Below are 23,815 nucleotides of genomic sequence, written 5' to 3'. Positions count from 1 at the left end.
GAGGCCATTTTTTCTAGCATGTCTAGAAAAATATAAGGATCGTGTCTGCCTAATTTCATTATTTTTTGACACCGTTTTTATTTTATTATATTTTTTAAATACGAAATTAAAGAAAATCATAAAAAATAGAATATTCATCAAAAAAATGATGCCGCTTGTTGCATTAATTCTTAAAAATTATATATTAATTTTAGAATACAAAACATAAATAAAAATGTAAATTTTCGACCAATCCCTGCCCCTGAGCTGGTCCCTGGGCGCCCCACTACGTGGGCCAAGGGTTTTTTGACAACGTTTTACTTTTTTTTGTCATTATTTACTTATCCTTGTATACTGTACTATTTTTTCCTTCGCTAAGGTTTTGTCTCGATCTCTCCTCGAGCTTTACTTAGCAAGATTTTTAACGAGGCAATCATTTATGTGTTATTATTCGTATTACTTCAATTCAATAAAATCACATCTTTTAAGTACATATGATATATATATTTTTTTCATTAAATTTTGCAATAAATATTAAAAGGGCCAGAGCTGGGCCTAGGCACGGTCTTGAACTGTTCAAGGATGTGCCTGGCTCGGCCCAGGTCTATGACAGACCTGAAGTCAGACATGTTGTGCCGGCATGTTTGACACCTCTAGCACAATTGCACAAAGCTCTGTTTCATTCATAGCAACTTCAACAAAGAACATATTACGCGTCAAGCTTAGCTCATTGGTCAAAGACCATAACGAAGTGCAGCATAAGCACGATTAAAAAGACACAATATTTGGACTCTAATTTTAACACAATATTTAGATTCTAATTTTTATCTTTAAAATTGATCAATAATATTACTATTAAAAAGAGACTTTTTTAGAAAAAAAAAAATAAACAAGAAAATCATTTTGCTTATCGTTAAGAGTGAAAATTATAGTTAAAAGCGTATAAAATCAATTAAACTCATTTTTTGATGTTAAATAAGGCTGAAAACTCATTTCCAGCAGCATATATACGCAAGGAGGAGTATTTTTGGTATTTTTATAAAAGTTAACAGTCAAATTTTAGCCAATTTTTACGGTCAATTAACAAAGGAGGTGTGTCTGTGATTTTTTTAAAAAGTCAAAAGGTGTTGACGTAATTAATTTAGTCAAGAGGTCTTCCCGTTATTTTAGTAAAACACAAGTGTCAATGTAATAAGCCCTAATAATAATAATAGAAGTTAAAAGCCTCTGTTTACAACATTGAAAGTCTAATGACTCAGAAAAGAAAAATAAAAGTTTATAATACTCAAAGTAATAAGAGAGTTGTATTTTTAGAAAATTGCAAGGTATACTCACTAGTCACGACCGTGAGAACCTCGTTTGGACTCTATGCATTTAGAAATCGGAATTAAGGAAATAAGAGACCGCTAATGTTATATACAACAATGTTTTTCACATATCTTAAATATGTTATCGTACTTTACGTCAAATTTCATTTTGATCCCCGATATCTATATATATCTTAATAATTAAACTACTACCACAATTAATAGAAATTAGATGTTATTTTTCCTTATTTTCTTAATAGAGCTGACTAAAGAAATAATTTTGTCACACCCAAATAGATTGACGTGCTATTTTAGGATGTTTAAAATATTAGGAATGAAAGTTGGATTTGGTGTAGGGTTCGAAAAGCAATTTTGAGATTATCCCATATATTAACCACCAAAGGAGATCTAACTCCTAGCCAAGAGACATATCCTATATAACACATTTATTTCTTTTTTTGTTGCAACTATCTATAGCTCTCTATAATCATAAATTACTGATAAATGAAGGCTCTAAACAGCCAAACTTTATCCCCTTTGAATTAGTTTCTCACCTAATCAAAAATTTAAAACCCTAGCTACTTTCCTAGCAAGGAGGTTTGAGGTAGGAAGGCAAAAGGGGCCTAAAATGTACTTGCTAATAAAACTCAACTAAATGGCATTCATTTTTTGCCAAATATTAGAAAGTTTAGGCTCATCATTGATGTGAAATTTAGTATGTCTAGATTTTTCATCTTGGTTCTTTTTTAAATTGGAATTTCAAGACATTTTGGCCTCACAGAAGAAAAACTTCTACATATCGGTTTTTTTATTTCTTAGGTACGGTTTACGGAAAGAATTGTTTTTGATAAGCCTTCATCTTACTATATAATTACCTTCAGAATGGAAATTATATACTTGAGATTACTACTTCTTTTGATACATTTTTATTGTCCTTGGAAAATAAAAAGCACCTAAACAGAGTACTAAGAGCATCAATAAAGATCGCCAAATGCTATCAATTAAGCAGAAATAGGATCGTTAGGAAATGGTATATTTCCATGGAGATGCGCCAAATGCTTATGCCATGTACTTATATCGGCATTGTATGTTTCAAAACGTTAAGTCTAGTTAGAATTATAAGAGTCTGATAGGATTACTTATCGGCATTGCATGTTTTTTTTTTCTTATCATATCGTAAAATTACTCATAATTCCGGTATTTATAAAGATGCACTATATGAGAAAGAAAAGTTACCTATATAAATATGCTTCTTGAAGTTTTAACTTTTGGCAAAATAAAAGTATTTGTGAACATGATCTAGCCTAGACAAACATTTCATGAAAACTAACGTTTCACATAAAGGTGGCGATTCTCCCGCTAACAAGGCAACTCTAGTAGAATTAGCATAATTGAAAATTCTGGTAGCACATTCATTCACCAAAAGTCCAGAATGTTGAAGTGTAGTCAACTCTAATGAAAGTCAAAGCAACCACTTTTTACTGACGTTTACAAACGAGATTTTGTGAATCATTTCATTGAACCACGTGGCACAATTTTGAATTAGACCTCGTATTTTTACACGTGTCATCCTACCAATGTGCCTGTCATCTACTTGCAGCTAAAGCTTAAACACAGGGCATCACTTTATGAATCACGATAAGTCCCATAACTTTCACCCACTCCTCAAACTTGTGTCATTTCTTCACTTTATTTTCCGAATTTGACAAACGATCATTTTTATCTTTCAAACTTCAAAACATAAGTAAATTTCCGTAATTACCAACGCAGCACCAAATTAGGAGATTAAACCATAATTTAAAATATAAAAACTAATAATTAATTTTTTTTTTTTTTTAGAGGGGAGATCTCGTTGAGGTGGAGGCTATGGCGGCACTGGGCCTAATGGGGAGGGGGGAAGCGATGGACCCACCATCGTGACGAGATCTCCCTTGCAAAGAAGTTTTTTCATGAAATTTTTGTATTATAATTTTCTATATAATCAAGTTGTTTAGTTTAAATTAGGTTTCAAAACTCCCACATTAGTGTTACACTAGCAATTTAGTGCACGGAAGGGGTAATTTTGCTGACGTTTTAAAGTTTGGGGAGACGCACAATAAAACAATATATTAGATCTGGAGAGATTTATAAAATTTTTTCTACCAATTCATTATACCAACATCACTAATTCCAGCTTAAATGTGCGTGTATTTAATTTTTTTTTTATAAAAAAGTCTATATAATCACATAATCATTGTAACAAAGGGGACATCTATTGATGTGTGGCTATATAATCCTTCTTTTAGTGCACCTCACGCTTTCCATCAACTTTTTGTCCCTTTTTTTTTTTTTTTTTTTAATTTGGTGCTGATTTGTGGCATTATTCTCAGGTATAAACACGTTAATCATCATTTGTTCCTTTTAAATCAAGGTCTCTTAACTGTTGAGATGTTATGTTACAAATAATATATAATACATTCCATGCCTTTGATATCACTCAAGCTTCTCTCTCTCTCTCTCTAAACCGGCCACCACATCGAGCACGTTGTTTCTGGACGTTGAAGTTTCCTTTTTGTACTAGAAATGGCAACATTTCTGGTGTTTGGTTAGGCCCCTTATTGGGCATATACCACATGGGTTTGGTTAAAGAAGTCACACAGTACCTTAAAATACTTCACAGAAAAAAGGAACAAAAAGAGAAGCCTTTTTTTTGCCTATTACGTGACATGCATGGGTTCTGGTCTTAATATATCAATTAATATATAGAAAAATACTTCCGGGAGAAATTTCTATTGTTTTTAACCATTAGATTAAATTTTTCAATTTTAAAAAAAAAAATTCAATGGTCTGATAATAATTTCTATTGTGGGATGAAAAACTTTTAAAATTCTTCTTTTGTTTAAACGTTGTTATGTATCATCAAGTTTAACTTATACACCTATATGTAACCTATATATATAAAATAATATATACATATATGTACATGTAAGGCAAATTCAACGATAAATTTACACACGACTCCAATAATGGAGACCACAAGTGTTCAAATCCTCGATTCTTTTTTCTTTTAAACCTTCAGAACATTGATATTCGAAGCAATATTCTTTTCCCATTAAAAAAAAAAAAAGAGCAAAACAATTCTCACTATTTTGCAAAGCTGAACCGTCGTTTGGTGTAGTTATAATTGAATGAAACTCTTGGGAAGGCGATTGATAATTAATTATGGTTTTAAGAAAAGTGGGTCGCTCAAACTTTCCCTTGTTTGTTACTAAAAGGTGATTTGGAAACGTGTTTAACGTTCCAGTCCATGTTTCTAATCTGACTTTGCTTTGGTTCGGGAAAGTACAAAAGTTATTATTCAGATCTTATACTTATTAGACTCGGCTATATAATATAATATATATATATATATATAAATATTATATGTGTATGTCTTTGTATTTAAGGAGGTACCTCCTTGCTTTCTAGAGTAGTTTGTGGTCTCTTGAGTAGTTTCCCACAAACATTTCCCTCCATTTCCTGTTCCTTTTCTGTTGATCTCTTCTCAAGTCACAAAGAAATTGTTGAGGTAATCTCTACAAATCCTTAATTAGTTTTAATCTGTTTGCATTGGTATATTTGATACAAATCCTCTCTTTAGTATCTTCATCCTTAAAAATATTTTACACCATGATATGAATATGGTTTTCGATCTAATGCAAGAAGAAAAAACTGAATATTTTGTTTAGCTCACTTTGCTTTATTTAGTTTTTGTTTATTAAAGTTCTGTACAACTTGGAACACCTAACGAGCTATCAAGTCCTTTCTCTATCACAGCCTGTTTAAACACATTTTCCTCTTCTTTAGACTCCACTTTTAAATGAATGGAAAACAAATATATATATATATATATATTGACTAGTCATAACAAAAATACCATTTCCCGTCATGTCATTCAATTTGGCAAAATTTTGACAATGCAACAAGTTGACTTAAATGTCACTTGAGAATTGATTTTAGTTTTTTTTTTTTTTTTTTTTTTGTTAGAGAACTGTTTTTACTTTTTTATTGAGAAGCAAATTATTGCAGATCAAGGAGGAAGAAAATGGTAAAAATCTGCTGCATTGGAGCTGGATACGTTGGAGGGCCAACCATGGCAATGATTGCTCTCAAGTGCCCTCTAATCGAAGTAGCTGTTGTCGACATCTCGGTTTCAAGGATTGCAGCCTGGAACAGTGACCAGCTTCCAATCTACGAACTGGGCCTTGAAGAAGTGGTGAAGCAGTGCAGGGGAAAGAACCTCTTCTTCAGCACTGATGTGGAGAGACATGTCTCCGAGGCAGACATAGTCTTTGTCTCGGTCAACACTCCGACGAAAACCCAAGGTCTTGGAGCAGGCAAGGCTGCAGACTTGGCATATTGGGAGAGCGCGGCCAGGATGATTGCTGATGTCTCAAAGTCCAACAAGATTGTTGTTGAGAAATCAACTGTACCAGTCAAAACTGCCGAGGCAATTGAGAAGATTTTGACACACAACAGCAAGGGGATCAACTTTCAGATCTTGTCCAACCCCGAGTTTCTTGCTGAGGGGACGGCAATCCAGGACCTGCTTAACCCTGACAGGGTCCTCATTGGAGGGAGGGAAACCCCTGATGGGCAAAAGGCAATTCAAGCACTGAAAGCTGTGTATGCTCATTGGGTGCCTGAGGACAGAATCTTGACAACAAATCTGTGGTCCGCAGAGCTCTCGAAGCTGGCTGCCAACGCCTTCCTGGCACAGCGGATCTCATCTGTCAATGCCATGTCAGCCCTCTGTGAAGCTACTGGAGCTGATGTTTCACAGGTCTCCCATGCCGTCGGCGAAGACACCAGAATCGGTCCCAAGTTCCTCAATGCCAGTGTTGGCTTTGGTGGATCTTGTTTCCAAAAGGACATACTAAACTTGGTCTATATATGCGAGTGCAATGGCCTAACTGAGGTTGCAAACTACTGGAAACAAGTCATAAAGGTGAATGACTACCAAAAGAACCGGTTTGTCAACCGCGTTGTCTCGTCGATGTTCAACACGATTTCTGGTAAAAAGATTGCCATTCTTGGTTTTGCCTTCAAGAAAGACACCGGGGACACAAGGGAAACTCCTGCTATTGATGTCTGCAAGGGGCTATTGGGTGACAAAGCAAGGCTGAGCATTTACGACCCGCAGGTTACCAGGGACCAAATCCAAAGGGATCTTTCTATGAACAAGTTTGATTGGGACCACCCAATTCATCTGCAGCCAATGAGCCCAACCGCAGTGAAGCAAGTTGGTGTCACTTGGGATGCTTATGAGGCGACTAAGGATGCTCATGGGGTCTGCATTTTCACCGAGTGGGACGAGTTCAAGACACTTGATTACAAGAAGATATTCGACAACATGCGAAAGCCTGCTTTTGTGTTTGATGGCAGGAACATTGTAGATGTTGAGAAGCTGAGGGAGATTGGATTCATCGTCTACTCGATTGGGAAGCCATTGGACCCATGGCTCAAGGATATGCCTGCTGTGGCATGAGATTGAATTCTCTCATGGGAATTTAGAATTGGAGTTAAGCTCCAAGGAGATGCAGTTTCTTTCATTTCATCATATTATTTTTAGTTGTCATGTCCCCTTTTTTTCTATTTCCCTTTTACTATTATTACTAGTTCTATTGTTTTACAGAAAGTGATTCTATCTTATTTTCTTTTGAAATAAAAGCAAAGTTTTCAGTGATCAGTCATGCCTTTTGCAGTTTATGTGCTTAAATTTTGGGGATTGCTTGAAAATTTTTTCCTAGTTAAACTGCTTGATTGTCGATATGGAAATTATTGCAAATAGGCAATTTTTTTAAAATATTTACATGTTTTAAAATATTTATGGTAAACAACATATTTGCAATAAATGATTCGCCTTTGAAGTAAAGATACAAAACTCGTAACTAAATCATTTACTGTAATGCTATGTTTGATAGGGTGAATAGAAAAGAAGGAAAGAGAAGTAAAATATTTAAGTAAAGGAAGTAAAATGATTTTCTCTCGTGTTGTTTGGTAGAAGAGAAAAAAAGTGAAGAAAATATCAAATTAAAACATTTTACAATAATACCCCAATACAAATAAAAATATGATGAATTGTGAATGTTAAATTTGTTATTTTACATCTCATTTTTTGTCAAACTTTTTCTCATCTTTTCTTCCTAAAGTTAGAAGGATGAAAAATTGGTGGACCCCATGGATTTTCATTTTCCTTCCTTCCTCATTTCCTCTCTACTAAATAACCTAAAATTCTATTTTTCTCTATAAAATCCTTCCTCTATTTTCTTTCCTCTCTTTTTTCCACCCTACCAAACACACTGTAAATGTCATTTACCATAAAGACTTTAAAAAAAAATACTATTTACCATAAATACTTTCAAAAAAAAATACTATTTAGCTCCGTCTCTTTTCATCATTCATTGGTTCCAATACAGATGATATACCAACAATGTATAAGAGCTTTTATTAGGGGGTTTTTCTGTTAGGATCAGAAAAAATAAAGCGTTAGTAATTCTCTATTTTCAACATATGTATCAGAAACAGTTTGCTTAACGTACTTCTTCAATTTGATATTATTTTGAACTGACACTGCCGATAAGACTGAGCTACCAAAAAAAATACCCTTATTCAAAATAGGTGACATCTGCACCAAAAAAAAAAATAAAAAACAAAAAAAACTGACATCTGCATGTCGAGCGAAGTTGGCAATCTGGCAGAACATCATTTACTACCTACTGTTCGGGGACTGGCCAAACTGGAGTCTCCATTCTAGAGGGGGGAAAAAATGGTATGGAAGCAATGGAACTTGAACAAAATGGCGTCTAGACCTCAAGTCAACCATAATTAGGTAGAATTACACCCAAAGGTCACTTCAAAAATAGGAATAGATATTTAAACCCCACATGAAAAGAAATAATGATATATAAAAATTTGGATTAAACAAGGAACAAAATCGCTTCTCATATATTTTTGGAAGATACAAAGTGAAGAATCTACCTCCGCAAATACATTTTAACGCTTCACCACTTCCGGAAAGGCAGGTTTCAAAATGGTACAATCTATAATACATCATGTACTAAATATCTGATCTAAATTTGGGTTAAAAATGGGTCACAGATTCCTCACCATCATTGACTGCAAAAAAGATCCCCTCAAAACCCCCAAGACGAAGAAATCGGATGGGGATGGAAGGGCAGGGTGTTAGGGGCTATGACTTTTTCTATGTACAAAATTTATAGGTAGTTTCAAATACAAAATTGTGTGTATCCCTTCCTGATTTCCGCTACCCTGGATAGCCAATGCTCGTCTATACAATTATCATTTTCCGCTACAACCTTCAAATTTTAATCTCTTTCTGAACTTGTTGCCAGTCTCCAATCCTAAGACGCGCGCCCTTCTCCCCGAGGCATCTTCTTTGAAGTTGCTGCCACAGATTATAACGTTAGGATATGATATATAAAGCTATATAAAAAATCATAAATCAACCGAATATCAGATATTCTCATCATTATAACTATTAGCCTTGCATCAGTCGTTATTTCCTATCCTTTTAACATAATCTAGATAAAGATATGGTTAACACGACCGTGTGAATAAAGTTAAGGATTTTGAAGCTCAGGAATGTGTGCGTGTATGAGTATAGAGACATAGAGAGAACATACAGTCTTCCACATCCTTAAGCTGGTAATAATGCGGGGCTATTTCAACCAACCACTCTGGCTTTAGTTCTGTAACCTGAAATTGGATAGCAGCGTATTAGCTATGAAACAAGTATAAATCCAACATAGGCCCAAAATGAAATGCAGTTTAAATACGATTCTCTAGAGGGGAAAGATTTACCTGTCTCATATATTCCTTAGTAGTAAGCACTAACTCATGGTATACGACCCATCTCGGAAGCACCTGAGAATATAAAAGAGGACGTAAGCAATCTTTCATGGGAAGTGTTCTTTTTAGAGCCTTTGTCACTGAATTGTACATGTACTTTAGAATTTTTCTTTTCATGAATAAACGAAGCTCTTGTTATAATCCATTGGAACACTCTGTGATGCAAATTTGTCCTTGTTAGGGCGTTCGAACTATTTATTAGGGCTGTTTAGAAAAGCCGAAGAAACTTCAACTGATTTCAACTCAATCAGCTGCACAATTTGAAGCCCAAATGATCACAAAGAAAATGAAAACTAAACGAAATGCAAATTTCTCTTACCTGGGCGAGCCCTGAGCTGGGATGTATATGAACAGTCTGCGGATGTTTGACTGTTCGGTAAGATCCATTCTTCTGTAGCCTTCCAGAATGAGGGAAGAAACCTAAAAGAGAACACTTTGTCAGAATTTATTTCAATAATTAACATTAAGAAAAACATTCCAGTATAGGGTCATTCATTCAGATGGTTGTTATAAATTACCAGATGTTATGGACTTCTTTATGGCTTCTAAATCATTCGGATTCGATACTAGCTCAATCTCGACTCTCTCGAGGAGCCCCTCAAGTTGATCTCTGATATCTCTTGCACGTTTCATACTCCTAACCTACAAGCATCACCAAATATAAGATCTCTGTTGGCTAAAAGAATAGGATCTCTAAATTACGGAGACATTATTATTTTTGGAGTGGAAACAAAGCTAGAACAGTAGAAGACAACAGACAACTAGAAGATTCACTCAACATCAACCGCACTGTCGCAAATAGAGCATCATCCCTATCTGGTTTTAGCAAAGTTGACTTTCAGAATCATGCAAAATACCAGAAAAGTCATGCAGCCAGTAATTTGCTTTTATCAAGAGAATCACAATGAGGAGGATCACAAAAAAACTGAATAAGGAATTTAGTAATCTCATGAGGACCTGGATATAATTTTCATAACACCATTGCGTTGAGTAATTTGTTTCTTTCCATGAATTGTACACCTGGGGGATAATAAAAAGAAAAAATTCGGTCAACAACATTATATATATGACATCACTGCTTGGTTTGAAAGGAATAAAATGAAACCAAAATTCCAATCCGATTCAATTTATTACCATAGTATGGAAATGAAACTTCATTTTCCCAACCCAAGTCCTAGTTCATGGTTTAAGTCCAAAACATTTCATAACCCCTAAAATAGCAAGAGAAAGTCATGATCTGATATTCATACCTTAAGCAATGCAATGTGATCACCCACATTCCCAGCATGAAAATTCATGCGTGCATTGTCAGCATGGACTTGCTTGTCTTTTGGTCGGTAAAAGATTGAATTGCCAATGGAAAGCATGGCAGCAATGGAAATGATCTCATCTGAGCACTTGTATTTCTCTGAGGCAACTATCATTTTAGATAGCATGGGATCGAGAGGAAACTCTGCCATCCGTCTACCCACTTTAGTCAACTCACCTAGTTTATTTAAGGCACTCAATGCGAAAAGCAGTTCCAAAGACTTTAGTAGTGCCTCAGACGGTGGTGGATCCATAAAATCAAAATGTAACAAGTCATGAATACCAAGACTCTTAAGCATAAGGACCACATTTGCAAGGTTAGTTCTTTGTATTTCTGGGACAGTATTGTCATCTAAGTCGTTATAATAGTTATAGGCTGTGTATAGTCGGAAGCACTTTCCGGGGCCGGTTCGACCAGACCGACCTGCCCTCTGATTTGCTGATGCCTTGGATATAGGAGACACTAGCAATGACTCCATTCCAGTCCTTGGATTATAAGACTTCATCTTGCAAAATCCTGGGTCAATGACATATTTAATCCCATCAATTGTCAATGATGTCTCAGCTATATTTGTGGCGAGGACAACCTTCCTTGCTCCTTCAGGCGTGGGTTCAAATATTTTTGCTTGCAGCTCTGTTGGTAGGTTTGCATATATGGGACAAATAATCAGCTCGGCAATTTTTGTCCCTAGACCCCTTATTCTATGCTTCATAATTTCTTCTGCCGTTTCAATCTCTTCTTGACCAGTAAGGAACACCAAAATATCCCCAGGTGGCTGTGTCACATGGATTTGAAGTGCAGTCACAATTGCTGCATCTAAGTAATCGGCTTCTGGTGCTTTTGTATAATGTATTTCGACAGGATACCGTCTCCCTGGAATTTTAAAGATCGGAGCAGAATCAAAATAATCACTGAACTTCTCTGCATCCAGTGTGGCACTTGAGATGAGCAACTTTAGATCTGGTCTAAATCGAACAATATCCTACAATAAAACACATTGAGGGTTAGGGATCCTAAACCAACATATTTATCAGTTTTCTGCTGAGTACTTTAACTTTGATAAAGACGAGAGGTGATCAGAAGAATTAAACAACAAAAGGCAGTCAGCTTCGTGCAATTAGAGCTGCAAGTTTGGGCTAGGCTAAACGGGCCGGCCCGAGGCCCATAGCTGTTGGCCCGGGCTAGGCCCGACCCTAAATTTCTTAGGCTTAGGACTAGGCCGAGCCGATCCTCTCTCCTTTAGGGCCGGGCCAAACATAATATTTTTAAAAATTTGTTCAAAAATACCTTATAAAATTCTGGACCGGCACTAAATTTTTTGGACTTAGGGCCGGACTGGGCTGACCCTCTCTCTTTTAGGGCCGGCCCAAACTTTCCCGTCGGGCCTAGGCCAGGCCGGGCGGCCCAAACTTACACCTCTATGCAACACCATAGATAGTTGTTCTCCAAAATGCAAATATAGGCATTCTTCCAAGAAGAAAATGCAATAGGCTTGATTACTAGACTAAAAGTATTTAGAAACTTAAAACAAAATCTATTAACTATATTCTAATTTATAGATAAAAATGTATTATATAAACTATATTCTAGTTACTCTAATAAATGGGAGATAAATCCACCTAAATTGTTCCATTTCCATACCTATATTCTAATTTCCTTTACATTTTACATGTTGAATCAACTCAAATAAAACCAACGTTAGACATTTGGGTAACATCAAAACTTCAGTAATGTCGTCCTAATCTGGGAAAATGATCCACTGTCCAATGAATGTTTCAAGAATAAACAATATGAACATTGAAATAATTTGGTGAACAAGAAAAGAAAACCGTGATATTAACACAATTGAAAGTTGGAAGATTTTCTGCTTACCTTTACTAAACCAAAAAGAATGTCAGTCGAGAGTGTTCTTTCATGGGCCTCATCCACCATCACCACACTGAAATTTTAAAGACAGGGCAAGTGAGATAATAAGCAAGCTAACTTGCAAATTGCAATTCATTTGACATCACATCTGATCTTACCTGTAGCCTGCTAGATCTGGTTCCCCAAGGAATTCACGCAACAGCATTCCATCCGTCATATATTTCAGAACAGTCTTTTCAGATGTGCAATCTTCAAAACGTATGGAATAACCAACCTGTGTATGACATAAAAGTGGTTAATACTCTCACCAAAAAAGATCAGATTATAATTTCTAGCTAAATATTACCCTTTTTCAAGATTGGATTTCTCCCCCACACACCCTTTTTTTTTTTTTTTTTTTTTTTTTTTTTTTTTTTTTTTTTTTTGCTAAGACCAGCTTTAATATTATGTGTCAACAATAAGAATAACTCAAGACATCATATTAGAGAAATCATAAGCACCACTTTCAGCATTAGCAGAAAAATAAAGAACCCAGCAATAAAAGTTAGTTTTCTCTACTTTTGGAGCTCTGCTCCACACAAATCACAAATGAAGAATTGAACGACAAATGCATCCACAACAATTAGACTACACATGATGACATGAAGAGAGCATACCTCATGCCCAAGTTTGACACCCATTTCTTGAGAAACCCTAGCAGCAACACTCATAGCAGCAACTCGACGTGGTTGCGTACATCCAACCTGTAAAAAAATTATAAGAGAGAAGAAAAAAGATTATATAAAACCTTCAAAAATAATGAATACCACCAATTTCATTGATCACAAAGGAGCTCCAATCCTTTTGATAGTCAGCTTGGAGGTACAACCAGAGCTGACTTACATACTATTGCAAAACTTAGCCTAGGAAAAAAAAATTAGACCAAACATAAATTACTTTTCACTGACACAACTGAGAGAACAGCGAGTGTTTGGCAATTGAAGTTAAAAGGAGTAGAAATGAGAAAAGAGAGTGTTTTTTTTTTTTTTTTTAGTCTTTGGCTTGCTTTGTCCTTATCTTCCCAAACAAGAGAAATGTTAAAGACTTGACAAGAGCTGTATTGAAAATGGATCTTTAACTGGCTACTATTGGATGGAAATTCAAAATTGTTTCCATAAACGCTACAGACGGTTGCCTACGGCAAAAATTCTTCAGAAGTGACCGCAATTCAGCTGGAGATAATTGCAACTTACAAAACAAAACACTAAAAAGTTTCTATCTACTTTAATTATTTAGTTTGAGCTGAAATTATAACAGCATAACATGAAGAGGAAAAAAGCTAAACCTTTCCATGCTTTGTGTAACCTGCTTCATGAAGATACTGAGGTATCTGTGTTGTCTTTCCCGAACCAGTTTCACCAACAATGACAAGAACCTAAAAAGGAATAATAAGTCAATGGCATAAGAGAATGATACATTCATATACCGCTAAATGTGCATCAGGTACGAGTGTAAAATGCTCTTCATGTTATTGTCAAATTATCATTCAAGCATCATGCCATGTTTCAAAAAATTTACTCCTAATCAACATAGAAATTCCTAACAAAATAGTTTAACAGAAAAACCTGATGATCATGAACAGCTTTGAGCAGCTCATCACGATATTGATATATGGGCAAAGTTTTCCTCTCCGCCTGAATGAACAAAAAGGTAATGTCAAGCACCCGAAGCTTATACAAACAACAGAATAAAGTTTTTGCAGAGTTCCCAAAAGGAAAAAATAAAATAAAATACACACACACACACACCTGAAGCTTTTCCAGGGCTGATTGGGCCTTGGACTGCTCGTGTAACTCAGTCTGCTCTTCATCAAACTGCATGAAAAAGTGACAAAAAGATGAAACGTCAAGATGGAGAATAAGTATCGAAGTAAAATCCACAATATTAGGCATATCATTTGAGTAAACATTCAAATGATACCAAAGAATTAAGTCCAAAGGAACGTACTAACTTGATAGATATACCTTATCCCCCTCCATTACTGATGCCTTGATAAAATCAATCTGGTCCTCAAACACAAACCTAAAATTAAGGTTTACAGTGTTAATCATACTCGGGTATTAGTCTCCGCAACATGAATCTGCAATATTTCTGTCTCCCTGCGAAATGCAGGAAACAGAGAAAAGCAGAAGCAAAAGGAAGGAAAACCAACTTACTGATAGTCATCAGACATTCGCCTTTTGTTTTTTGAACCAAAATTCAATGTTGCTTTGCCTACAATGACAAAATTAGAAAAAAAAAATATGATAAGTAAAATTCAGACTCAAGCATTCAAAAAAAAAAATACAGAACTAACCAATTTGATGATCCTCCCAGGCCTCTTGTTCTGCAAAAGGGTTCATTTTCTCCCCAGCAGTTGGATCCCTATACGCAAAAACAAACAAATTGTTTAAATTATTAAAAAAATAAAAATAAAAAGAACACGTAAAAGGGTAGTGCGTGTGTGTGTGTCTTTTGTTTGATTGTTCAAGTGTACAAGAGACTAAATAGGGTGATGTGAAGATCTCCATGTCATGTTTTTCTTCAGTGATAACCTGTAACGTTGTGTGACCACAGAAAATCTCTTCTCCTGATTAACACCACCCTCCTGATCATAGGCATCCGGCATCCGATACTGCATATTCCAGAAAGTAAAATTTCAAATGTTGAATTCACTAAATATCTTTAAAGTAGTGTGGTCAACAAAGTAATTAAAGAAACAATACAAAAATTACGAGGACCTGCCCACCATGCTATCAAAAAGAAAATATTAAGTACCTCTGTTGTATCATCAGTTTCCTCTGTCCGCTTCTTTACAAGCTCATATATTTGCTTTTTGTACCTACAGAATAATAAATATACGAGCCTTTCATGAAACCACTTTCAGTATGTGTGCAGCCATGAGGCATCTATACGTATACACGTTTGTATATTACTAAAGAGAAATAAATAAATGAATAAGATCAGCATAGGCCCCATGACTGTGGCCAAAATTTTTACATGGTTGATACTGTCATCAAGCAGCAAGGAAAGAAATTCACATGGCTCTTATTACAACCTCAAGAGGGAATGACATAAATTACCTCATTTCACGTTCTTCCTTTTCAGTAAGCTTTACATCTTGAAACAAATATTGTTCATCTTCTATATCATCCCTGAATTAAACATCACACCAGCGGAATATTAGACACAGGAAGGAGCATATGTAATAAAATGAATCTGCAATACAATGTTCTCTTACCGGATTTCCTCCAGTTTCTTTTGTTCCCTTTTCTTTAAATATTCTTGCCTTGATACTTTTCTGAAACAAAGGCAAGAAACCAGGAATAGCATTAGTACTAACTGCTTATTTACAGCACATAATAAAAAGACACTAGTTCCGGGCCACCGGCACAATATATACTCAATTCCCTTTTTAACTTCTGTGAGGACCAAAAAGAAATCCCCTCACACTTATGTCTCTTAAAAGAATTCAAGCACTTTGCATGTGAATCCCTTTTCACACCTTCACCATGCCTAGATCCCATAGTTATCTCTTAATACTTGTTAAACATTTAATTTGCATGATATTTCACAAGAAAGAATCCACCAAACACAGGAACAATGTGAATAATCAAGATACATAATCATAATGCGTAGTAGCACACCTTATAGTGTTAATGTCATCTTCCTCATAAGCCTTTGATCTTCGAATAGCCTCCTCTGTTTATACATAACATACATCTCGATTAAACAACATAAATAAAAAACAAACACACGTGTACATCAGTGGCTAACAACACATGTATAGTTGTATTCACTCGTACATGTATCTCCCCCAGTACAGATACCAAATTCTAAACATGCATGCAACTTGAGCTACAGAAGGGTTTAACATTGTGCTTACCTTCATCCTTCTTTGATAACTTTGGCTCTGTTAACTGTTGCCACCAAAAAGAGGGGAAAAGATGAAATTAGAAACTTAAAAATTGATAGCTCATCATCATTTTGTAGTATCAATTATAATAAAGAAAGTATAAGAAATTGGACTATTAATATTTATACAAACAATAATAATGATGATGGAACCAACGATGAAACGATAATAATGTACAGAGAATCATATAAAGTGGCAAGGACCAGTAAGAACAATAAATTATACTAGAATATAGATATCAAAAACAACTTGGCTGAAAGCCAAAGCAAAAATGAACATCAAATCAGATATCACAACTTAAAGAATGATACCGACTTCAAAGTCAGATCAATACCTTGCGGGTGACTGCTGCATCCCGTTCTTTTAGATTTTTCTCTAATTGCTCTCGCTCTCTTCGATCACGTAACATTTCTTCTTCTGACTGCATATCATAAAAAATACACGAGATGTTTAACATTATAGAGAAAATAAAAGTTAAAACAGAAAGACAATAAAATGATCACTTTTCAAAAGAATTCACTAATGGTCGGCTGAATATGAAATGCTGTAAAATTTCGTAATAAATTTGAAAAAGTAAGCATGATCAGGGAATCATAAAAATCCTGCTACATAGCACGGAGAGAAAGAAACCATGGGGACAACCAGGTAAAAGTCTCAACTAGCATTAAAGCACTATATTCATCCATTAAATCAGATACACATTGCTGATTCCATGACTAACTATATCTTCAAACTGTTTTTCTCAAATGAAAAGTGTGAAGCAACAAAACAAAACACTAGCGCTTCTATGAGAAGCCGCATTCAAGAATACCAAAATTAAAAATACCTCTGAACCATCATCATCATCTGAGGAAGTTCGCCTTTTAACCCGCCTTGCTTCTTGTCCACGAGCAATCACCTGGTAAATATAAGAATCAAGTCATAACAAAAGCAACACTTTGGAACAAGCATGTAGCAGCATAATACCATGTGAAACAAAAAACAAATTCTAGAAATATGAAAACCTGCCTCGTCATCATCATTTTCATCTTGGGCCTCCTCCTTCTTCCTAAACCTTTTGTTGCGAGACGCCCCTCGTTTACTTTCAGTTGCAGAATCAACAGAAATGATGCCAATACCAGAACCCCGGTTGTCATCCTCGTCTTCATCATCCGCATCTAGTAAAGCATAAGTCTTTCTTGCAATCATTGCAGCTTCCCTCTCCTGCTTTTGATAACTCTGATGTACACAAATATAAGAAATAAACATCACTACATCAGTACGTTTCACCACTTAACAAACTAGACATCAAACAAGGGACACATATCACGTCACAATTCACAAGACGAAATTCTTTCAATCCCCAGGAGAACTTACATTTAAACCAGATGATTTATGGGGTACCCTGCTGAAGATTTCCTCAGCAAATGCACGTGTTGCACTTGATGAGGATACTCCAAACTCCTCGAGCTTACTCACTACATCAGCTGGTGATGCTGCTTGTTTAGCTACAATAAAGAAAAAATCATCATATTTGTTAGTTAAAATACATAGGACATAAAAATTAAATTAAATTAAAAATTAAAAAAAAAACAATTTGCAGCATGACGTTAGAGCAACTTACATAGCCCGATGACATACTGAACAAGTGTGGATTGAGAATATCCTAAGAGTGACATTAGCTTATCTGAAACCCATGTTTTCAGATTTCCGTCACTTGCCATATTCACTGCCAAAAAAAAAATTCATCCTGTTTTCAATTGAAAATACAGATCTTTAGGCTGTACTTACTCAAATAGTTTTAAAAGGCAGAATCGGGAACACAAGATGTTTTTTTTTTTCCTAATCTATACAATGCGTAAGCCTCAAGGCAGATCAAGGCATAAGCATTGAATGACGAGCTTTTTACATTTACACTCTCTTGACTAAGATAAATTACGCCAACATACCTTGACTTTTCAAAAAAATTACAGAGACATCCCCTCCATTAGCTCGGAGTGATGGAAAACCCTAGTTTGACTGTTAATAATTCCATAAACCAATTTCTATTTCATGATTAAAACTCGACTTCAAATAAAAATTTCAAACACAAAACTTCAATACTCTCGAACTTCAACTTCAAACAAAAAAAGATAAACACAATTGAAGCTCTTTTCATTCTTATAGTCAACAACTTAACGAACAACTCCTCCTTGTCACTCTACTGTTTTCTATTCTCCCCAAATAGGCATGTTTATTATCTCCATTGTTCCCACAAGGCAACCCATTTTGCAAATTATAACAAACAAAAAAACCAAATCACCATTATTATCCATCCAATGAGCTAAGATTTCCATTCCAAAAGCAACCCCACTTTGAGATTCGCAAAATCAATGAAATCCCATCATAGAAGCAAAAGGAAAACGAACGAACGATTATAACAGAAACGTTCACAATCTTCTCAAAGACTTGGTTTTCCCCCACCAAAATCGCAAACTTTAAACAAAAATTATAAACAGAAATTCTAAAACAAAAGAAAAATTACGAAAAGAAAACCAAACAATGGAAGAGATTGGCTTACAGGCAAAGAAAAAAGAATAGGCTCGGGTGGAGAGCTGGCGACGTTGCTGGCGACGGCGGAAAGAGGTACTCGCGACGGCGCAAATGCTCCGCTTAGGAGAGAGTCGACGGCACTAATGACGGTTTTTTCTTTTCTTCTTTTTTTCTTTTTCTTCTTCTTTTTTTTTTTTTTTTTTTTTTTTTTTTTTTTTTTTTTTTTTGCTTTTGGCCTTTTTCAAAGAACTCTTGAAGTCTTATAAACCATGAGAAGATGTTCGTTACTTTTCCCAATCTATTCGGATTATTTTCATAAATACCCCAAACTATGTATCATATTTTAAAATGCTCCTTAATTTTTTAAAATAGGTCAAAACACTCCCTGATATCCAAAATAAAAACAAGAGTTTTTTTAGAGAAAACACCAAATTTAAAAGAATAGAAAAAAAATCCACATCTATAAAATCAGCTCCGTCAGCCGTCAACCCTCCAAGGCCTTCTGACCGCACCCTTGTACGACTCAGTCCCTACCACCCCAACCGTTGTGCAACCCAAGCCCTGTTGCCCTCATCCGCGTGCAAAGCCAGACTTCTATTTTGTCTTCGTTTTGGTCGAGCTATCAAGCTTGCGCAGGATGCTTCAACGGAGCTTTGGGTTTGAAGATTTGGGGATTCTAAGGTTAGGATTTTATAGGGTTGGGATTAAATCGCTATGTATACACATATGTTTTAGTTTTAGTGGAATTGAATCTAAATTTGGTTTTTCATGAAAAAGTGAATTTGGCCATTTGAGGGCTTGTTCTTTTGGAGTAAAACTCAAAAAAAATTTGAATTCAAATTACAACTTTATTCAAATTCATGTTCATTTGTAAAATTTGGGTTTGAACTTGAGTTTTAACTAAAGTTTGTGGCTAAAATTTGAGTTCAAGTTTTCCCTTCAACTCAAATTCTTAAACTCAAACTCAAGTTAATGAACAATATTTATTCTATTCTTAAAAACATTATAACTTTTTCGTTTTTATTCTGATTGAGATGATTTTTTTTCTATGTGTTCACAACGAAGAGACGAATAAAACCTCACTCATGGACTCTATTAAAATTTTTCATCACCATTGAGTTTTTATTAAAATGCTATCTAAATACAAATTCAAGTTTTGACCCACTTAAATACAAACTCAAATAAATTCTCAATTCAAATCATAACTCAAATGTGAACATCCAAACACAAACTCAAGTTACAACTACAGCTCAAATTATAACTCAAATTCATCTCAACATCTAAACTTAAGTCACTATAACTCAAAAATGCAACCGAACAAGCCCTGATTTTGCTGGTGAAGTTTGGATTCTTTGGTTGGAAACGTAAGTTGAAGGTATATATTTGGATTCTTGTGACAGAGAAGAGGAAGAGAGAGAGAAGAGGGGCGAGAGAAAAGTGGAGAGAGAGGGTGGTCTGGTCGGTGAGAGAGAAGCAAAGAGGGAGGGTTGGTCTGTTCAATTCCGAGAGAGGGAGAGAAATTTTTTGAAGTGATCTTTATATATACACATGGTTTAAAATAGGATCGATTTTTTTGACACGTAAAATATGTTGGGATTGTTTAAATATAATATAAAAGAATTTGTTAAGTTTTATAACATTTAAAAGTTGATATAATTTTCAGCAAGTAGGGCGTTTTAGCGCCGAGTTTGGGCGCCGCGGTGCTGGAATGGACATAATTTCCAGCAAGCATGGTGCTTTGGCGCTGAGTTTGGGCGTCGCGGCACTGAACTGGACAGAGAGCAGAGTGCCGCAGCGCTGAGTTTGGGCATCGCGGTGCTCAGGCTTGCGCGGATAGTTTCTGGTTTTCCAGAAACTGGCGTTGCAGTGCCCGAAACTGGCGCTGCAGCGCCGTAACAATCAGACACGTTTTTTGAAACATGAATTGACACCAATTCAAATGGAAACGGTGCCTTTTCAAGTCTGGTTGTGTCTGTACATATTGGTGTGATAAAAAACTATAAAAGAACAAGAATTGTTGATAAATATGTGAGAAAAAATACTCTACAATTCTTCTCTCTTCTTGTTCAAAATTTTCAGAAATTCTAAGAGTTCTTTTAGTGTTGTTGTCATTTTGCTTGCGATTAATAACTTAAAGGCTTGTCCTATCCAGCGAGCGATTTGCCGAGAACCCGAAACAATCTCTAACAAGAGGGGGCAAATTACACTTTAAGAAAAGCGTACTTTCTACGTGTTTCAAGTCTCTTTTCCCTCAAGATTTTCAACAATCTTAAAGTGTAATTTCTGCTGAAATGGAGACCGAAACTACCGTTGCCACTATCAAATTGATGAACCATGACTTGGTTAAATTGGATCGCTTTGATGGGACTAACTTTACATGGTGGTAGGACAAATTGAAGTTTCTCTTGACTGCATTGAAGATCTTCTATGTTTTGAGTCCAAATTTGGAGCCTATTCCCAAACCAACCGATGATGACTTTGAAACGTTGAAGGCGGAACGAAAGAAATGAGAAGAGGATGAGTTGATATGCCGTGGCCACATTCTCAATGCTCTCTCCGATCGTCTCTATGATCTCTACACCAATACATCTTCTGCAAAAGAGATATGGAACGCATTGGAGTTCAAATACAAAGCGGAAGAGGAAGGTACCAAGAAATTCTTAATTTCAAAGTATTTTGATTTTAAATTCTTTGATGATAAACCAATTTTACCACAAGTGCATGAATTGTAAGTGATTGTCAATAAGTTGAGGGCTGTGAAAATTGAACTTCCTGAATCATTTCAAGTAGGAGCAATTATTGCTAAATTGCCTTCTACTTGGAAAGGATATAGGAAGAAGATTTTGCATAGTTCTGAAGATTTTTCATTGGAGTACATACAAAAACATATTTAGATCGAAGAGGAGTCAAGGGCAAGAGATAAGAATGAAAATTCTTATGAGGCTATTTCCAAAGCCAATGTCGTGACTAAGCCCTCACAAACCAACAAGAACAAGAATTTGGGTCCTAAAAAGGATCAAGACAAATTTAAAAAGACACAAGCCAACAAGAAATCCAAGGGAGCATGCTTTGTGTGTGGCAAAGTGGGACACTATGCAAGAGATTGCCGCTACAAAAAGAAGCCTAGCGATGAGGCTAACGTGAACTCTATTGAAGAGGAAGATATTGTCGCTACTGTGAGCGAAATCAATGCGGTACAAGGCAAGGTTCCCGGATGGTGGTATGACACTTGTGCTACCGCTCATGTTTCCTATAATAAATCTCTATAAAAAACTTTCCAAGAGGTGAGTGACGGACAAGAGATTCAAATAGAGAATGAAGTATGTTCCAATGTGCTTGGCAAAGGGAGTGTGTAACTTGCATTCACTTATGGAAAGAAAATTACTCTAACCTACTTTATGTACCCGATATGAATAGAAATCTAACTAGTGTGGATCTTTTGGATAAGCCCGGGATTAAGGCTGTGTATGAGTCGGGCAAGTTAATCTTGTCCTAAAATGGTTCTTTTGTTAGAAAAGGTTATTCCAGTGAGGGAATGGTCAAACTATGTACTATTGACAATTCTATTAATAAAAATATTGATTCCGCTTATATGGATAATTATGTTTCTTTGTGGCATGGTAGATTAGCACATATTGGTATATCAACTATGAAAAGAATGATCAAGTGTGGATTATTCAATTGTGATGTTGATAATTTTAAAAAAATGTGAAATATGTGTGATTAGTGCATGAAAATGCACCCTAAATACTGCTTTTGATTTATATAATATTAAAATATTTAAGCTTTAATTAAACAATTCTATTATTTTTATTCAAAATTTTTTTCATTGGAATTTGTCTAGTTGTTGCTTAATTATTTGCAGATAAAAAGCAGTGTAAAAAGTTACATAAAAACAAGCCATGAAAGCCATGTTTTCGACCACCCTGAGCTAAGCCTTTCAGCCAAGCCGCACAAGCCAATAAGAGAGAGAGAGAGAGAGAGAGAGAGAGAGCCGAGCAGCTTAGCCGAGCCAACATCAGCACCGTGGGCCCCACCAGTTAGCGCAGAAATCCGCGCCCATTTCTTCCCGTCATCTCACACCTCGCGTGTCACCAGCACGCCACACCCCAGAGCACGCGTTCCTTCCACGTTGCCATCAGTGCGCGTCCCAGCTTTCTCCCGCGTGGGTCCCGCGTCTGCGGTGCCAGCCTGATTCCCAATAAATGCTCGCCAGCTGTCAACCATGGATCCAGCTGTCCCCGCGACAGATTTCTGCCAGTCCATTCCACCAATCTCCAAGTGCCACTTGTCTCAGCGGAACCCAGTTGTCGGCCAGCATTCCTCCTTTTTGACCAGTGCTAGCACATGCCAACCACTCCAAATGCGACACGTGGTGAGTTGATTCCTTCTTTCCAATTGCATGCGACACGTGTCCAGATGAGGTGCTGAATCCAGATTTCTTCTCCGCGAGTTGCCAGATTTCTTCCCCAAATCAAATATATGATTTCTCCTAATTTATGTGTAATTTTATTTTGTTTCATTTTTTTTTGTAATTTTTTATTTTTATTATTTGTTTCGTTATTTGACAGGCAACCTCTAAATACTATAAATAAGAGGGTTACCCTAAGGTTTTTGTAAGCTTGTATTATTCAGTTTTCTGTCGTCTTGCTGTCACTCTCATATTTTCTCTCTATAACTTGTGAGAATGTTTTGCAAGCTAGGCTAGAGTTCTCTTGAAAAAGTTAGAGATGAACTTTTGTTGAGTGACCCAATTTGGGCTTTTGATTCCTTGTGCTATAATGTTCAATATCTGAATAAATTAAATCTCATCTATCTTTCATTTATTTTTTAAAATATTGTGTGCTAATTTTTATATAAGTTCAGTCACACTTTTCTTATGTAATTTTGTCATGTACTATTTTGTCATTCAAATTATTTTACAAATTGTCTTTTACTGCAATCTTGTCAAATTGATATATTGTCGATTTTGGATAACTTGTAATAATAATATTTTCGGAGTCAACATAGAGATTTAAT

General features: G+C 35.8%; 2 protein-coding genes across 4 annotated transcripts; one reads left to right on the top strand and one right to left on the bottom strand.

Moving 5' to 3' along the window:
• The first annotated feature begins 4,752 nt into the window (after positions 1–4,752).
• Positions 4,753–6,792, top strand: LOC21389547 (UDP-glucose 6-dehydrogenase 1). 2 transcript variants are annotated; one of them, XM_010114119.2, is made up of 2 exons: positions 4,753–4,833; positions 5,334–6,792. In XM_010114119.2, exon 2 carries the CDS (start codon positions 5,350–5,352, stop codon positions 6,790–6,792), a length of 1,443 nt encoding a protein of 480 aa, XP_010112421.1. In that variant the 5' UTR covers positions 4,753–4,833; positions 5,334–5,349. The 2 variants fall into 2 exon arrangements, with proteins under 2 accessions (XP_010112421.1, XP_024031839.1); XM_024176071.1 differs by having other exon boundaries at positions 5,292–6,792.
• Positions 6,793–8,224: 1,432 nt separating this feature from the next.
• LOC21389546 (pre-mRNA-splicing factor ATP-dependent RNA helicase DEAH1) lies at positions 8,225–18,970 on the bottom strand. Of its 2 annotated transcripts, none has more exons than XM_024176068.1 (28): positions 18,825–18,970; positions 17,889–18,014; positions 17,642–17,772; positions 17,294–17,503; positions 17,112–17,183; positions 16,620–16,706; positions 16,256–16,289; positions 16,017–16,071; positions 15,611–15,670; positions 15,453–15,524; positions 15,148–15,211; positions 14,925–15,004; positions 14,687–14,754; positions 14,547–14,604; positions 14,355–14,412; positions 14,139–14,204; positions 13,956–14,024; positions 13,676–13,765; positions 13,008–13,094; positions 12,510–12,625; positions 12,358–12,424; positions 10,427–11,467; positions 10,134–10,196; positions 9,695–9,818; positions 9,496–9,596; positions 9,129–9,191; positions 8,951–9,023; positions 8,225–8,712 (listed from the first exon to the last, which is right to left on the bottom strand). In XM_024176068.1, the coding sequence occupies exons 2-28, from the start codon at positions 17,986–17,988 to the stop codon at positions 8,669–8,671; spliced, it is 3,153 nt and encodes a 1,050-aa protein (XP_024031836.1). In that variant the 5' UTR covers positions 17,989–18,014; positions 18,825–18,970; the 3' UTR covers positions 8,225–8,668. The 2 variants fall into 2 exon arrangements, with proteins under 2 accessions (XP_024031836.1, XP_024031835.1); XM_024176067.1 differs by having other exon boundaries at positions 17,889–17,993.
• Positions 18,971–23,815: the final 4,845 nt, after the last annotated feature.

This window comes from Morus notabilis, unplaced genomic scaffold (assembly GCF_000414095.1).
Source record: "Morus notabilis unplaced genomic scaffold, ASM41409v2 Scaffold1056, whole genome shotgun sequence".
NCBI classification, from domain to species: Eukaryota; Viridiplantae; Streptophyta; class Magnoliopsida; order Rosales; family Moraceae; genus Morus; species Morus notabilis.
Note: the sequence above shows the minus strand (reverse complement) of the source record. Positions and strands in the feature narration are given on the sequence as shown.

What these genes read in the sequence shown, in the direction of transcription:
- LOC21389547 (XM_010114119.2), top strand. Translation starts at nt 5,350, where the DNA reads ATGGTAAAAATCTGCTGCATTGGAGCTGGATACGTTGGAGGGCCAACC.
- LOC21389546 (XM_024176068.1), bottom strand. Translation starts at nt 17,988, where the DNA reads ATGGCAAGTGACGGAAATCTGAAAACATGGGTTTCAGATAAGCTAATG. An exon ending in AAACTGATGATACAACAGAG is followed by an intron (nt 15,005 to 15,147) that starts GTACTTAATATT and finishes TGGAATATGCAG; the next exon opens with TATCGGATGCCGGATGCCTA. An exon ending in CAGTAATGGAGGGGGATAAG is followed by an intron (nt 14,205 to 14,354) that starts GTATATCTATCA and finishes TTTTTCATGCAG; the next exon opens with TTTGATGAAGAGCAGACTGA.